Source organism: Coccinella septempunctata, chromosome 8, assembly GCF_907165205.1.
Source record: "Coccinella septempunctata chromosome 8, icCocSept1.1, whole genome shotgun sequence".
In the NCBI taxonomy this organism is placed as follows: domain Eukaryota; kingdom Metazoa; phylum Arthropoda; class Insecta; order Coleoptera; family Coccinellidae; genus Coccinella; species Coccinella septempunctata.
The window spans coordinates 2,990,008-3,008,019 of NC_058196.1; the positions used below are offsets into that span (position 1 = coordinate 2,990,008).

At 35.4% G+C, this 18,012-nt stretch overlaps 1 protein-coding gene across 1 annotated transcript; it reads right to left on the bottom strand.

Moving 5' to 3' along the window:
* Window positions 1-2,747: 2,747 nt before the first annotated feature.
* LOC123319280 lies at window positions 2,748-17,494 on the bottom strand. Its single transcript, XM_044906152.1, is given in 5 exon segments — window positions 2,748-2,820; window positions 3,116-3,552; window positions 5,272-6,920; window positions 14,234-14,485; window positions 16,918-17,494. Coding segments are annotated over 5 exon segments (2,988 nt in total).
* Window positions 17,495-18,012: the final 518 nt, after the last annotated feature.

An 18,012-nucleotide genomic window follows, 5' to 3' on the forward strand; every position in this document is an offset into this window, starting at 1 on the left:
AGATGTCATCGACAATACGAATAAGACACCTATTAGAAATGGTAGGGATAAACCAGTGAACGCTCGCTGTACTACCTGGTACCTTAGGGTGAGTATATGAGAAGGTACCTTACCTGCACAACGTCGGTACATTCGTGTAATAAATCGGAATAAGAGAATTCGAATTAATTTGGGATAATTGAAACAATGTACCTCTGGAACCTGCATACATTGTTGCAGCAGTGTTGCAAAGACGTTGATTATGCAGAAATACCACATTCTGAGGCGCTCGAGATCATGATTGAGCGTCTGAACAAGCTTATGCTGGAGTTCGATTAATGATGTTCCTTTTGTTTTTAGTAATTTGGCTCAGTTTGCGCATGCGGCGCTATTGACGCAGAAGGAAATCGCGGAGAACGAAAGTTTTCAATCGAAATCATTCGTGCAGCCGCTGAGGAAATCTTCGAGGAAATCGTCTCAGGCGGACGAAAAATTGAACAAAAATACGGATAAACTGAAGAAGACGACGTGAAATCTCGAAATGACTACGTCAAATTTCAGTAGAATAAAGATTTCATGACAATTTTTTTTTTATTTTCTTATAAACATATGTTGCACCAGCTCATGCGGAGCTTAAAGGCCACAAAATTTCTCTGCGTGTAAAGCTACATCCAGAGACAACTCTGGATGCATCTATATTATGCCGCTGTGTACCGAACGGCAAGGCCGCTCTGCCTCAGTGGCTTCGAGAGGCTTCAATTGGAATTTAGACTGTATACACTAATGTCATATCAATTTTGAAGCTGTCGAGGTTTCGACGGGATTATGCGGATCGAGAGCTTTAAGAAGCATGATTTTTGGTGGGAAAAACGGTTTCTGAGTTATTTAAGGCCGTATGCATCGTTTCATTCAACTCAGATTAAGCTTTTAAACGACGTTTAAGCATAGAATCTCTATGAAAAAAAGAATTTTAAAGAATTAATCTCGTTTAATGAAACGGTGCATACGGCCATTAAATTTTCCAAAAAAATTGTTGTGGGCACGCTGAAGCTCGCAATTCTAAATCTAAAAAGTGAAATATGTGAAATTTCGCAGTATTCATTTAGGTCAGAGTCGTTTCAGCAGTTTTGGAGTTTGTTGAAATTTAGCGGAATTTCCCTTTCAAGAAATGTTTTGCTTGTCAGTTATGGCGATAAATAATTATGAATAATAAATCAACGAATTTACCTTCAGGAGCTTATTCTGTGCTATTATAACTCGCATAAGCATTGAATGTTGAGCAAATAAATCTTGATTAAAGAAATTTGTTCAGATCAAAGAAAGCAACATATTTCAGAGGAAACGAATTGAATTTCAAAGTAACTAAAGACAGTGCAATACTTACCATTTTTTCCTTGTTGGTAGCAAGAAAATATATTCTCATATTGAGCTATGGAACACAACATTTCACTTTATTCCAACAACCTTCACTCACCATATCCTCTAATTCACTGATAACTCCACACTAGTGGAGCAAAGATTAATTCCTGAATTATCAGTTATCACAACTACTACTCAAAATATTGTGGTAGGAACTGAGATAACCAGAACTTATCTCGAATCTATCGAAATGTTCATTTGAAGGGCACATAAGACTTACAAAGGAAACACTGAAGTATTGTCCATAATTTATTATAAAAAAGTAGATACAAAATTATATCACAAACCTTATCGAACAAGTAATGGTAACATAGGTGTACTTATTATTAATTTAAAAATATTGCACACAGATAACAATGTTTACTTATAGCACCATACACAGCCAACACAATTTGTTCTCGTCACCTTTCAATAAAATTTGGGAACCTCTCCCCTCATTTTCCAGCACCAAAAATCTTAACCAACTACTTTTAACATTCAGAAAGGCAATCTGATATGTTTCAGTATAATTAGGTATATAATATCAAAAATATATTTGTATAAAGTTGTTCCTATTACAAATTTGTACTTAAAAGTTTATTTGTCAGAAAACGTGATAATATAACCTAAAACTTATAATGAACACCTAAAACTATAAAAAACTAAGTACCAATGTCAAAGCTCGATATTGAAACAAACATAAACAATATTGCAGCTCACCGAATAACAATGGATATAAAAATATACACTGCAAGAAAAAATGTTTGAATAAATTAAATTGTTTGAACATGTACATCGAAAATGGGTGAAACATGATCAAAACAAATGTGATGTGTTTGTGTGAATTTTTTCGAGTAATTTACCTGGTTACCTATTTTTTTGTGTTGCATTTTTATATCTATTTTATTTTTTGAAAAGTTGGAGTGAATATGTAGGTCACATACAAGTAGTTTAACACTGCTTCTGTGACTGCTGTTTTGTCATTATTTATCATTATATCATTATATCAATAACATTCACACAATCTATCAACGTGTTTTACAAATTTCACCCATCAACTTTAAAATTCACTATCGCGGTTAACAAAAAATAAATGAAATTAATACAACTTACTGTATTGTGTTAGGTGCATTTTGTCCGAACAATTATCATACATATTAACACTAAAAAAAAATGAAAAAAAATTCCAAACATTAAAATATGGCCCAATTCAGACAAACTGCAGAACATCGAGTGTTCTTAAAACTTATTAGGAACCTAGACGCTCTTTTTCACTCACCTAACATATTCCTTCTTGAACAAACCCATCAAATTTATGGTCATAAAATGTATGTGTGAAAAATTTTAACAAGTATCAGGAATATACTACATCAGAGATCGTTGGTAACAGGCGTGTTGCGTTTGATCTTGATTTTTAGCAGCCCCGGATTCATTTTATGATATCTGAAAAAAAAGAAAACAGTGTAAATTATAATGCATAGTCTACACAGGGTGTTTTCAATGGTGAGGCAGAAATAAAATAGAAAATCTCTCTTTTTGACGAAAAAATAAAGTTGACCGAATTCGAGTTTGTGGCCTTCACGCAGATGAAAAGTACTTTTCATCTTTATTGAAAGTTTCATTGCTTCGAAACGTTTTTCTTATACTTTTTTTAAATTTTATTCTTTTGAGTTTATTATTTTTATTTTTCGTGATTCAATTCTAGTTTATTTATGGTTGTAGTTAAGTAAATTCTCACCTTATTTTTCTGGCTTCGAGTCTTTGCATCAAAGCAGGCCTTATTTTGCTAACTCCGTTGGCGCTCCTGTTGCCTCTTATGGTTATAATAAGGAGGGAATGAGTTTGTTTCCCGGCGGTTGCGTTCAGATGCTCGATTTTACCGTCGATGAAAATGTCCAAGGCGGACACGGCTTCCTTAACGAAGAGATAATGGAGGTCCAAGGTGTTCATGTTCTTCAACTGCTTCGAGTTTTCGTCTAGGAAAACCGTGGCAGCCTTGTTGTTCGCCGTGTCGTAGTACTTGGTCTGCTGTTGCGCCAGCACCGAATAAAATTGAGCTATCTCCGTTTGTCCTTTCCTGTGGTGCTCTTTGGCTTTCTGATTCAGTTCGTTTCGTTTTTTGCGGTGGTAATCTGCCTCTTCCCGGTACTCAGTAGCCGATTTAGTCTTATCCTCCTGTAAGAGAATGGGAATATGTAATTTAGCCGTCATAAACAGTCACACAATTCGAGTTCGGATAATTGGTCAAAAAAAACCGTTTAACCAAAAATCACCTACACAAAACTTTCAAGATAGTGAAGTTGAAACAGTAATAGATAAAATAGATCCTAGATCTGTACAATAATGCTGTAGTTGGGGCAGGAAGATGCTAAATCGGGATTTACTCGAGCGTCGTGGAGACCTAGTGGATTTTGAAGATGATAGAAAGAAATAAGGTTCTATGCACTTCCAACGGTGGGGAAAGCGTCTGTAGGCTCTCAAAGATGTAAAAAAAATCGTCAGGTGTACATACTCGAGCTTGTCAGATCAAGTACTGCATACGCCCCACGTGTCTCTGATAATAAATTCATGTTAATTTGACAGTTTGCGTGGTGGGGATGGCCGTACGAAAGAGTTAAAAATAAGCGTTTCAGATTGTTAGAGGATATGTTAATTGGACCCAAAGGAAGCTACTTTTCAAGGGACTGACAATTCGGACGTGACGGTCACAGCGCTCCTTCGAGAATGCAAAAAAAATCTAGCGTGTCAGACATACTCTCGACCGTTTTCGAGTTAGAGGGCGATAAGGGAGAGCTTAGCCACACATACGAAAACAAGGTCAATGCAGAAACTCAGTCTGATGTACATTCATCGCCATATATCTCAAAAACGTCCAAACGTAGAAAAAATTGCTTCGGACAAAATTTGTAGAAGATGTTGCGCTACAACTTCAATAATGAACACGAAAACAGTGTGAAGCCCACGAGAAGAGATAATTCAAAAAAACTGATTTTGTTGACCTTTATGGCCAATTTTTATTGTTTCGGCTTGCTGAAACTGTCAGATTATATTATTTTCGTTATTCTTGAATCATTAGCTTCAAATTAAGGAAAAAAGCCACCGTGCTCGAGAATGTACACGTAACGTTTTTTTTTTGCAAGTTTGGCGCCCTCCCACACATTTTCGTCACACTTAAATTGTCAGATTGAGAGAATATACACTTTTCAACATGTAATTAAACACTTATATCTCAATCTGACACGCACGAGTACGTACAATGATCGTTTTTTTTTACTATTCTCACAGACTGTCCTAGACAATTCCCCCTATATACAGATCTAATTTTTCGTAGAGGTTCTCTTCAGAGTCCAAGGTACCTCCCTTTATTGTCCATTCAAGAATGATAAACATCTCGAGTGGCTGTGGAAAATTGAATTTAGGTTGGTAATGGCCCATAAGTTAAAGATTTCGTGTTGCGTAATTCAGGTTGGTATTATTGATAAACAAACAGTGATCTATAGACCTGATATATGTGAATCTATGCACTGATGGCAGATTTTGAATTTTTTCCTGTTTTTTATGTTCTTAATTTATTGTAACAAATTGACATTCAAAACATAATTGTATCAATTTTGAATGCCGATTAATATGCTCTGAATTTGAATATTTCTTGTTTTCAAATACTTTTCTAGGTTATTTTTGTATATTCCTGTTCTGCGATTGAAACTATTGAAGTTTTTTTGTGACCAGATATCAAGCTGCGTCTGGACTTTCAAGGCCTACTGGGACGTCAATAATTCTTAAAAAGATTATATATTAATCCGACACGCTCGAGTAAATCCCGAATTTCCCTTGGGAAAAAGGTTTTTCGATATTGTGCTCGTATGGCAAGCTGATGAATGAACGGATAATCACCTTTGCTGGCGGTTCACAGTCTATATGAGCCTCCTCCAGTTCCTGCATCGTAGACTCGCTGATGGGCGGCTCCCTTATATTCCCGCCTGTCGAACCTACGCCTGCTTGGCCTACGGAAGCTATCAAATCGTCGACAGTCTGCTTGTAATTCAGCTCGTTGGCGTGGTACAATTTCAGTATGACGTCCTGTTATACGTGCGGAAACGTCTCGAACAGCTTCTTCTTCGTGAGCTCCGTCGACAGGTCTTTGGGCGTCTTCAACGCCGGCATCTGCCTCTTGTGCAACCGCAACGCCGCCTGCTCGTTCATGATCTCCCGGAGACCTTCCGGGGGCGATTTGCTAACCGTCGATCCATTGTTCTCTTCCTCTTGCAATTTTCTGGCGAACCTCTCATCCTCCTTGACCAGCACGTCCAGGATGCACTTCTGGGTCTCCGGGTTTACGCCGACCTCGTTCAGCGACTCCACGGACGCGCTTTTACCACTAACGACCGAATTTTCCTCCGCCATTTGCTGATCGTTAGTCCGCTCGTACGTTAGATGCGAATAATCCTTGTTATCCTCCAAGATGATCTCGAAAGTCATGTCGAAATACCCCCTACAATCGTCGTACATCTCTCTGATGTGCTCGGCCGGTACTTTCTGGAAAATATCGATCAGCTTCTTCAAGTCCTCGTTTCTGTCCGACCGAACGTCGTCCCCGGTCCAACAGCCCTCGTCCAACATACCAGGCCTGTTAACGGCGATCCCCTTTCGCGTTTCCGCGATCTCCCTGTTCCTTCCGTACATAACCTTGAGATCCGTCTCTCGATGGAAATCCAAGATTTCCGTGTTAGTGCCGATCTCGGACGTAGCTGGCTTTTTGACGGGCGCGATAGGCGCGAAGCCAACTTGACGTGTGGGAGTCTCCAAGATCCTCCAATCTTCAACGACGTGGTTATCTAAGCTCGTGTCCCAGCCGAAATAGTTGTACATGTTTGGCGACTCCGACAAATTGAGGTTAGATACCCCGTTCATAAGACCGTAATGGTCTTGGTAATGGTAATTCACCAAGAGTTTCTCAGCCGTAATGCCCATCTCGTACCTCGCCAACATGTTCTCGATGGTACGTTTGGGAACATTGTGCTGGTTCCTGCTGGTAAGATCTCTGCAACTGAAGCACCATCTGGTGTTCACCTCCAGAACGCGGATCTTGTAGCCGTTCCGCACGGCCATCCCAACGTAATTCATCATCTCCCACATTTCGGTGTTGGTGTTGTCCACGATCAAGGGACTATAACCTTCCTGCATCCTGTGGTCCACGTTCCTCTGGTTCCACTGGTGCGCCTGGCCGATCTGCCTCGCGTCGTACTTGTACTTCCCTCTGTTCATGAAAAAGTTGTCGGCGCTGTGTATATGATGCTCGTAGTTCGGATTGGTATAACAAGCCCTAAGTATGGATTTCGCTAAGTGCGATTTACCGCTGCCCGGCAAACCTCTCATTATGACCAACACTATGTAGCCTTCCAAAATATCGTCAATACATTCCTCTATCTCCTCTATAGAGAAGTACGTGTCAGCGTTATCTATACTTGATTCGCGCTTGCTCGCGTGCAATGGACGCATGACGTTGCCTGTGAGTGCCTTGAGGTGCAAATCCGCCATGAACGCTGAAAAAATAAACACCTAATGTATTATTTGAATATAAAAATTCAGAAATAACTAGAAGAAGAACCATAAAACAGCAATTCCGAACCATAGACATTGAGAATATCTATGTCTATGTTCCGAACAGCTTGATTACTCTGTGACTTCCGGAAACCACAGGAGGAAACTTGAAATTCGATGCTTCGATCAATAATTTTGAGAACAATGATGAACAAATTATGAAATGTGAAAATTATTTAACGCAACATCGAATTTCAGCTTCCATCTATCGTTTCCGGAAGTCACAGACTAATCAAGCAGTTCGAAATTGCTGCTTTCCCGAGTAAAACGTTCCCAGCAGAAATATTCGAAAAGTGACCTTCCGTTCTCAGCATTTTTTCATAAAGATTCCAACAACTCATAAACCGTAGGCTTATTACCCAAGGTATGGCGTACTATATACAGGGTGTGGCGTAATAAATGGATAATATAGAGCCTGCGGGTGGAGGACACTATGGCAGTTCAGAAAAATATATTTAACGTTTATTAAAAATGCCTTGGTTTTCGAGATATTGGAGATTTTCGAAAATTCAAGAGAATTACACTCTTCGCCACTCGTTTTGCAGGCAAGCCTTCAAATGAAGGAATTTTTTCAAACTGTATTCTGTATAGTATTCCTGGATAGATGATCTATCGAATGTAAATCATTATTTTTGAGGCGCATAAATAGTTCTTCATAAAAAAAAGATCTAACTCAACTTTTTCGTTTTGCTTATTTTTTTTTCATAAGTTCAACCTACCGTGATGTAAAAAATAATATGGTTACTTGAGAGCCAATGCAAGAAAAAACATGCCCGTTTCATTGAGATTCCGAAATGGTATAACTCTCTGTATTTTCAGCATTTGATACAAAATGAATTCCTATTACAATCAATTGAGGCCTAGATTAATGTGAACACTGTTTCTGAAATATTTAGCAACCAAAATGAGAAATGCAAGCAAAATAAAGCAATGATTTATAAGAAGGTATAGAGCATGTACTGAAGCTCATGGTGGCCTCTTAGAGCATCTTTTGCGAAATTTAATTCAATGAAACGATACTCATTTTCAAATTGTTGATATGCAATAAAGCTATGATTCATTAGCAAGTGTAGACTATAGAGCATGTATCAGAACTCATGGTGGCCAATTTAAACATTATTTGTGAAACTGTATTCAATGAAACGATATTTCAATATTAGTTTGTCTCGTTTTCTTTTATTATTGAACCCCAACGTTGTGAAATCAATATTTTCAAATTAATTTCAAGTTATAAATTAAATTTCAGCATTTTTGTAACAAAGATTTCGACTCAATGTAATAGAAATAAATTTTTTCTTAACTATTGTAAAAGTGATAAAATTCACTTCGTTATTTGAAATTTGCTCAAAAACTATTAACTTTATAACTATAGGGCCTGCTTGCAAGTCTTATTCCAGTTGCCTAAAATTAAAGCAAAAGGCTTACATCAAACTCAGCATTCACTCATTGTAATAGAAATTTATTTTCTATTCAATGCTGGAAATAGAGTGAGTTATACCATTTCAGAATCTCAGATAAACAGGCATGTTTTCTCTTGCTTTGGCACCATATTATTTTTTTACACCACGCTGGGTTGAACTCAATTCACTCAATTCCTACATTTGGAGTCTTGCCTGATAATCGAGTAGCAAAAGGTGTGATTTTCTTGAATTTTCGAAAATCTTCAATATCTCGAAAACCATTGGACTTTTACTGAACATAAAATATATTTTTCCGAACTGCTATGCGAATTACAAATGTTAAACCAGCTTTTTCAATTAATATTATGAAAATAAACTCGAAAAAATCAATAGAATTATTAACAACCAATTGTTTCATTACGTTAATTTTTTTTTTTGGGGCTGCTGAGGACAAATATTTCGTAATTCCACATTATTCTACTTTATTTTGAAAAAATAGCAATTTACCACCTTTTTCGATGGATCATACAAAATCAACATAAGCATGCAAAACGAACGTTATAAAACAACCTTCTTGCAGAATAGTAGAACAATCTGATAGTTCACCTTGACAATGTTTAATCAAGATATCGATTGAAATTTATTCTAGGAAGATTCTGCATTTCTTCATAAACTTTTTAGGGTTTTCACTCCCAATCTCTGAAACAAAATCAATTGAAAATGAAATCAACGATTTGCTCCTGCGTAAATTCTTGCACTAATTTGTCAGGAGCAAATTAACTAGAAAAAATTGTTGCCTGACAATGAACTGAAAATAAATAACGTTGAAATTAAAATTCTAAGTTGTGTTGTTTCGGAGTCTATATCAGACTCCTTCATCAGACGAAAAATCTATTTTCGAAAATTTTCTGAATTGTGGATTTTGTTTGACATTAATTGTCAATACATAGAAGCAGAGACCGCACAGAAACGTTGAAATTCGTTCAGAAATTGTTGATGATAACAATAAATATTTCAAAATCAAAAAAGATCCAACTTCTCTCACAGAGAGTGAAGTGAAGAATATTATTTCAAGAAATTCCAAAAAATTCACATATGCTCAAAAGAAATTTATCACACCATCTTATAGCAAACCCCCACATTTATACGGCCCACCTAAAATACATAAACCTCTTATTCCTTTGAGACCAATAGTAAGTTCACTCGGATCCCCCTGTCAAAATTTTGCTAAATATATATTACAATTTTTGAACCCATTAACAGGAAAATCAACTAGTTTTTTGAAAAATACTCAACACTTTCTTGAAAAATTAAGAAATTCTAATTTAAATGCAACAGACATCTTAGTAAGTTTTGATGTAGTAAATCTTTTTCCAAATGTTCCAATTGATGAAACTCTTGAAATAGTGAGAACAAAATTGATTAATGATAGAACCATGTATGTAAATTCGAAATTGACTATTGATGATATAATGGAGATATTAGAAGTTTGCCTGAATTCCACATATTTTCAATTAGATGATGTTTTCTATAAACAAAAATTTGGTATGGCTATGATGAAGACGATGTTTTTGTGATTTGGCAAAATGGTAGAGATGAACTAGAGAATTTTTTTGATCAAATAAACAACAAAGCACCTACAATAAAATTTACAATGGAATTAGAGCAGGATAACAAAATTTCATTCCTAGATGTTTCAATAAAAAAGTTTTCGAATTACTTATTTTGAAACGAGCGTTTACCGAAAAACGACACATACTAATAGATATTTGAATTTTTATTCCAATCACCAAGTGAGTGTCAAAAGAGGTATTATTAAAACACTTTATGATAGAGCTAATTTAATTTCATCTACACCCGAAATTAGAAATAATGAAGTTGACTTCATTAATCATTTTCTTAGGGATAATCAATACACGGAAAATTTTATTGAAAAAACAATATTTAATTTAGAGAGAAAAATGAATAACCAAAATCGTAATAATGATCAGGAACAACCAACAAACCGTCAAGAACAACCAAATTTATTGAATGTAATTCCTTATGTTAATGGCCTTTCAGAAAAAAGAAGAAGAATCGGTTCGAAGTTCAACATACAAACTGTTTGTAAAACGCAAAATGATTTAAGATCTATATTAACAAAAACTAAACCTTTGAACGAAAAACAAAAATCAAAAAATTATATTTACAACATACCCTGTATTTGTGGTAAAACTTATACAGGTGAAACGTCCGGACCTCTAGAAATAAGAAAACGCGAACATAAAAATAATATTGAAAATAGAGAAATTAATCGATCACAGATCGCAGATTTGTTCTAATACGGGAGACCACATGATGGATTGGGACAACACTAAAATTTTAATGACGGAACCAGACCATTATAAACGAAAGATTAAAGAGTCTACGTGTATTCTATTAGATCAAGATGATAATTTGGCAAATTGTTCGGTAGGAATAGATCATATTTGGATCAATTTACTAAATAAGGAACTGTCATCCGGTAATTTCAAAATTAAATGAATCAACGTTTCTATGAAGTCTCTGTTTTTATGTATTGACAATTAATGTCAAACAAAAGCCACAATTCAGAAGAATTTCGAAAATAGATTTTTCGTCTTATGAAGGAGTCTGATATAGACTCCGAAACGTTACAACTCAAAATTTTAATTTCAACGTTATTTATTTTCAGTTCATTGTCAGGCAACAATTTTTTCTAGTTAATTTGCTCCTGACAAATTAGTGCAAAAAATTACGCAGAGATTGGGAGTGAAAACCCTAAAAAGTTTATGAAGAAATGTTTAATCTAATCTGATGAAATACCTCTCATTAACGAGTTGGGGGATTTTTTCAAAGATACCTATCTATTATGATATAGTTGATTATTGAAAATAGTAAACACTGGAAAACTTACCATCAAAGTTATACATCTCTGCAATATGATTAATAATGCTGGAACTCAAATAACTGTATTTTTTGCTCAAATCTCTCAAGCAATGGTTCTTTTTCATATTCTCAAAAGCAACAACTCCTGGAAACTGCGGAGCATTCATGGCCCAAGACATCTTATTGGGGATAGAAAAATAACTTTCAAAACCCCCCTGAAGAACGACTGGAAACTTAAGCACGAATTGAGAAGATTTAGGAGTAAATATTTCTCAATATATTTTCAACCTTGCACTTTCACGAATACCGAGTAGTATTAATATATCACTTAATATTCAACGTTCGAGAAAAACAATAACACTACAAATTTTGTTGATCTTTCAAACTACGAATGCCAAATAGAAATCAACAACTAACGTTTATACCTCTGGTTATGCGCATTGCAGGTTTGGGGTACATACTTATATACTCACCCTAAGGTAACAGGTAGAGCAGCGGGCGTTCATTGGTTCATCCCTACCATCTCTAATAGGTTTTTCATTCGTATTGTCCAAGCTCTTTTTCTATCTTATCTTATCTTGTATTATAATTATTTTATTCATGTGCCTCTGAATGCTCTCTTTTTTATTTGCATCTTCGGATGATAATTCCTTCTGTTATTATTAATACTTCAGTTTTAAAAAATATGATATGTATTGTTTCCGTCCTTTACGACTTGTGCTTGAAGGACTTATCCGTTTTATCAGGTCATGAACATTCTTCGTGTTGATCTCAAACATAACAATTTATACCAAAAAACAAAATATTTTGCTAAAAATATCACAAGCCGAAAAAAACTGAGAAGAAAGTTTTGCGATTATTTCAGAAGAAAAATAACATAAACTTCAACCACCGCATACTAAATAAAAATGGAATACTACCCTTCTTGGGCGATTTCACCCCTTGAAGTTATGAATCTAGATAATAATAATAATAATAATAGTTTATTGATCCTTTTAGACATAACAAGGTATGTATAGGACAAGTCATAGTTGGAAGTTACTTCAAATATTATCAAAATCATTAACACTACAATAACACTTTTGCAGAAGTATCTGCTTAACAACTTTCTTAAAATTAATTACATTAAGAGACTTAATATTACGTGGAATGTGGTTGAATATTTTAATGCATTGATACTTAGGTGACATATCAAACTTGGTTGTCCTATGTTTGGGTATTGACAATATGACATCATTTCTAGTATTATAGGAATGGAAGCTAGAAAGGTTTACCAGATCATTATGCTTTTCCTTAACAAAAATCAAACACCTAAAAATGGAAATAGAAGCAAATGGTATAATAATATTCTATTTTCCAAAAAGACTGGTCTACAAGACGATCGTGGTGCAACATTATATATTAAACGCAAAATTCTTTTTTGGAGAATTAAAACTCTATTAGCATCTGTCGAATTCCCTCATAACAAGATATTATATGTTAGGTGACTAAAAACCAAACTGTAGTAGATATTCATAAGTGAATGCAAGGGAAGTAAAAATCCGATCCGACATAATGCATAATAAAAACTGTACAGTTTTTTACATACTGCATCTATGTGTGCATCCCATTTTAGATGCCTATCGATATTTATGCCAAGAAATTTTATGACGTCCTTTGATGAGATGACAGAGTCTGAATATCGGGCCACAAGAGCAGTGACATTGTCAGAAATTGAAAAATAAATACATTCGTTCTTGTTAACATTGATAATGATGGCATTTACATGACACCAATCAACAAAGCACTGAATCAATAAGTCACATAACCTCTGCAGCTCATCCAAGGTATCCGCAGCAACTGCCAAAGAGAAATCATCGGCAAACAAGATAGCTCGAAGTATATTGGATAGCTGGTTGCGAGTATTGCTTCTATTAATGAATAATTTCCTTAATTTCTCCGGAAGGTCGTTGATAAACAACAGAAATAAAAGTGGTCCCAGCACAGACCCCTGCGGTACCCCCAGTTTCAGACTATGTGTACTTGATGTTGCTTCACGAACCCTGACAGATACAACTCTCCCTTCAAGATAACTTTTAATCCATTCAAGAAATACTCCCCTGAATCCCAAATTATAGCATTTGTCGAGTATAAACTGGAAAGAAATACTGTCAAATGCTTTGGACAGGTCAAAAAATAATCCCGCGACATGCGAACCATTGTCAAGACACTCGTAAACAAATTCAACAAATTCCAGAGCCGCAGATTGAGTTGAGCGACCTGATCTGAAACCGTGCTGTGAAGTAGTAAGCAATTTAAATTTATCCAGGAATTTGATCATCCTATTGAACACTAACCGTTCTAATACCTTAGAAAAACAACTGAGGATTGAGATAGGTCTATAATTATTAACATCAAAAAATCAAATTTCAAAACATATATCATGCTTCTAAGGAGTTTAGTGAAATTGGAAAATTTTGATATGAAAGAATATAACTCGTCAATTGTTGTGACAACCATTGAAATAATTTGTGCTTCAGGTAAATCTTCCGACAGATTTACATTATGTATTAATTTCAAAGGCCGAAAATTTCATCCTTTTCTAACCACAAGGGGCCGTGAAGCCAACGTTCAATATTCAAAAGAAATTTGGAGGGTGTGACTCCTCGTGAAACAATATCAATATCTATTTTGTGTTCCTTGAACGAAACACCAATTTTCTATATGCAAATTAGACCGAATTTGAGAAACGCGGTTAGCTATAAAAGTCTTAAACTTGTGCGGAGACTGCGCTATCCATCCTAACACAATCATCGAGTCAGTACAAGCAAAAATATTATCTATTTGGCAACGAGTGGAATAAACAGAAATTACATATTTAAGTAATTTCGATAAAAACAGGGCAGTACAAAGTTCTAAGCGGGGTATAGACACAACTTTAAGTGGAGCAATTTTAGATTTAGAACATATCAAATTTATGCAGGATTTACCGTTTGAAACAGTTTTCATATAAACAGCAGCGGCATAACTAGTTTGACTTGCGTCGGAGAAACCTATTAAGGTTATAGGCGAATTTGTATGAGCTCCTAGCCATCTAGGAACTTTCACCTGAGTAAGAAGAGGCAATTCATTTTCAAAATCTTTCCAGCTGTTAACAAGTTCGACTGGAGGGTCCGAGTCCCATTCTAATTTAATGGACCAGAGTTTACGAATAAACAATTTCGCGTACAATACTACAGGACCTAAGATACTCAAAGGATCATAGATTTTGCTAATATGTGATAAAATGGTTCTCTTTGTATATTTTTGATTACTTTGATAAATTAATGCTACATCGAATGAAAGTACATCCGATTCAGATTTCCACTGTATTCCTAATACAGGAAAGAAATCTTTTTCAAAATTAATTATCTCAGGAGAATGTTTCTCGGAGGGTATGCATGACAATAATTGCGGAGAATTTGTATACCATTTTTTGATTTCAAAACCGCCAGATTCGAACAATTTTGTCAGTTCAACGAATAGCGTTTTTGCCTCAACGATACTATCAACGCTGGTTACTAGATCATCAACATACATACATATCGTTCAAAACTATTTTCGAAGCATATGGAAAATTTTGAGCTTCGTCGTGACATAATTGTCTTACTACTCTGAGACTCAAAAATGAAGATGATCTTATACCAAATACCACTCTATTGATTTGATAAACTTCAATAGCTTGATTGGGAAAAAATCGCCATAAAATTAATTGAAAGACGCGATCTTGTTTCAGAAATTTGACAAATGTCCGCGATAAGGACAATAGAAAACAATCTAAAATTGAGAAACATTTGAACTATGTCCACCTGTAATTTAGATCCCGTGTGCAAACAATCATTTAATGAAAGAGATGAGGGTGTAGTTTTTGCACTGGCATCAAAAACAATTCGAACAGGAGTGGACACACTATCTTTAAAAATTGGATGATGTGCAATTATATAATGCGGATGATTTCTTATGTCTTGAAATCTATCATCATCGACTGAACATATTTTATTCATATGACCTTGTTGAAGGTAATCTGAAATGATAGCGCTACATTGTTCCCTGAGAACTGGAGATGAGCTAAGCCTTCTTTCCAAGCTGAAAAATCTCTTTAACGCGGTGGTAAAGGAATCACTCAAGTTATTGGGTTCTATCTTGAAAGGTAGACACACTGTATATCGACCAGAAGTAGATCTGGAAAAAGTAGATTGAAAATGAGTTTCGCAAACTAATTCCTCATCAGTATAATGTTTGATAGCCGGAACTTCTTCAAGATCCAAGAAATTTTTTACTAAATTTTCGAGGGGTTCATCGGAGATCACCGCATTATAATAAAATTTAGATCGAACAATCTCGTTTGAAGCGGCCGTTCGCGCTTTACCGGAAATAATATAACCCAAACTTGTATCTATTGCTACTGGTGAATCACTTTTATGTGAAATTTTATTCTCATTCAGAATCGTTGCGAAAATAGCAGATCCTGGGTTGCCATCAATTTCCGAACATTCAGTGAATGTATCATCAGCTAAGGGAATATTCGAAAACAAATTTAAATATTCTTGAGAAATATTACTCCTTGGCAATTTGACAGTCAAGTTATCTACTACTGAAGCATCTAAAGTGAAAAATACATTTGAGTCATAGCGAGAAGAAATGCAAATATTTCTTGCAATGCCTCTGACGGCACTTTTATAGTTTCCGATTCCTATAATAGTTTGATTTAATTCCATAATCGGAATGCTCAAATTTTGACAACATTGAAATGAAAGAAAATTTTCTTCGCTACCACTGTCAACTAAGACGCGAATTTCCTTGCTATTTCCACCAGGAAATGAGATTAGAACCTTGGCAGTAGGCAATAGAGAAACTCTAGAATTAGAGGTAGAGGCATTCGAGTGTGAGGACACAACATAACCAACCTTTTCCCGAGGTGGGTCCTGCTCCGAAGACGAAGTTTGAGGTTGTGGTTCAGTCACCTTACTATTATTTTTATTCATATTTGAATTTTCTTCATTATTTTCAAAATGCAATAATGAATGGTGTTTGAGTTTACAAGCGTTGCATGTATTTGTTGATTTGCATGAGGAAATCTTATGTTTGGAACTTAAACAATTCAAACAACAACATTTTTCTTTAGCCACTTTATAACGACAAAATGGAGACATTTTCAAAATTTATTACATTTGTGAATGAAATGTGACTGCTTGCACAATGAACATTGAATTGAACCAGATCAAGTTGAGTGTGAATTTGACGCTACGTAGGAGTGGGTAGATTTCTGTTTATCAGAAGAATATTTTGGTGTGCTATGCGTGCTTAGGCCGATACCGCTACGACTAAGCATCCTTGATTGCTGTCTAATGAAATTAATTAAATTTTCATAGGATGGTAATTCATTATCTTTCAATGTCATTTCGAATGAACGTTGAGTTTGATTGTCTAATTTAGTGAGAGCCAAAGTGACCAGAATAAAGTCAAGAGGATCCTGCTTGAATGCACTAACAGATACGTAATTTTTTTTTTAGAAAATGATTCAAATTATTGGATGACTCCACAGTTATAGGTTTGAACTCGAATATTGATCGTAAATAGGTGGAAGCTAACAATCTTTCATCTTGATATGTATCAATCAACAACTTCCAAATACTTTCATAGTTATTTGCAATTGGAGGTATTCCAGAACAAAGAGTGAGGGCACGACCACTGAGTTTACTCAGCAGATAATGTATTTTGCACGCATCGTCTAGCTCAGCATTTTCATGAACGCAACTCTTGAAGTTTTGGTAAAATATGGGCCATACTTTAGGATCACCATTAAAATCCACTAATTCAATTGCAGGTAATTTGTGTTGCGGTTTTAATGGAATTTTTGAAATTGTACCACTACTAATACTAGAATCCAACAATCCTTTTTCTACCTGATCTGCGGCCAATTTAATACGACAATATAAATCTTCAGCAGCTTCAATTGCTTGATAATTTGGTGAACTATCTGGATTTATGTCTAACTGAATCATATTTATCTCTTCTACAACTTCCATAATGCTTTGTTTTGTCGTTTCAATAGAGTATAAACCCATTCTGAAATATTCTGCAACTTTAGGCTTATTCAAATCTTTAATATAATCTAAAAGCTTTTGAAGCCGTAAGAAAAACATTTGTTTTTTGGATTCCAAGGCCTTCAGCTTAGTTTGCCTCTTATCCGTTTCCGTGGTATTCGGCATATTGAAATGAAATATAAATATAAAATATGTTACTTATAAAAAGAAAATCTGTACTGAATACACTGACGTGAAAGAGAAAGAGCAAAGTTGTTGAAATGAGCGAGAACATCCAAACAATAACTGCAAAAACTTGCACCGGAACGTCAATCTCACAGACCACACCACATTTATGTCGAATGGAAATTTTGAGAAATCTATGAAATGAAATGAAATCTGGTCCGATAAGGATCGAAATGGTACGGCCTTTGGTCAATTATTGAAAACAATTTGTACTTACAAAGGCCTATATGATATATATGCTATTTTGAGTGGACTGTAAATGAAAAACAATTTAACTTACTACTAAGTTTTTTGGGGTCAAGCTAGTTCCAGGTGCGTTATTTCCAAATTCACCTTCGAGTAAAGGAAGTAAATTAGGAAGGGTGAAGGTAAAATAAGGAAAAAATAAGATGAATGTTAAACCTGGACAGCACTCCCACTGCGGCTCGGGATGCAGATGGTAATCCCGAGCTACCTTG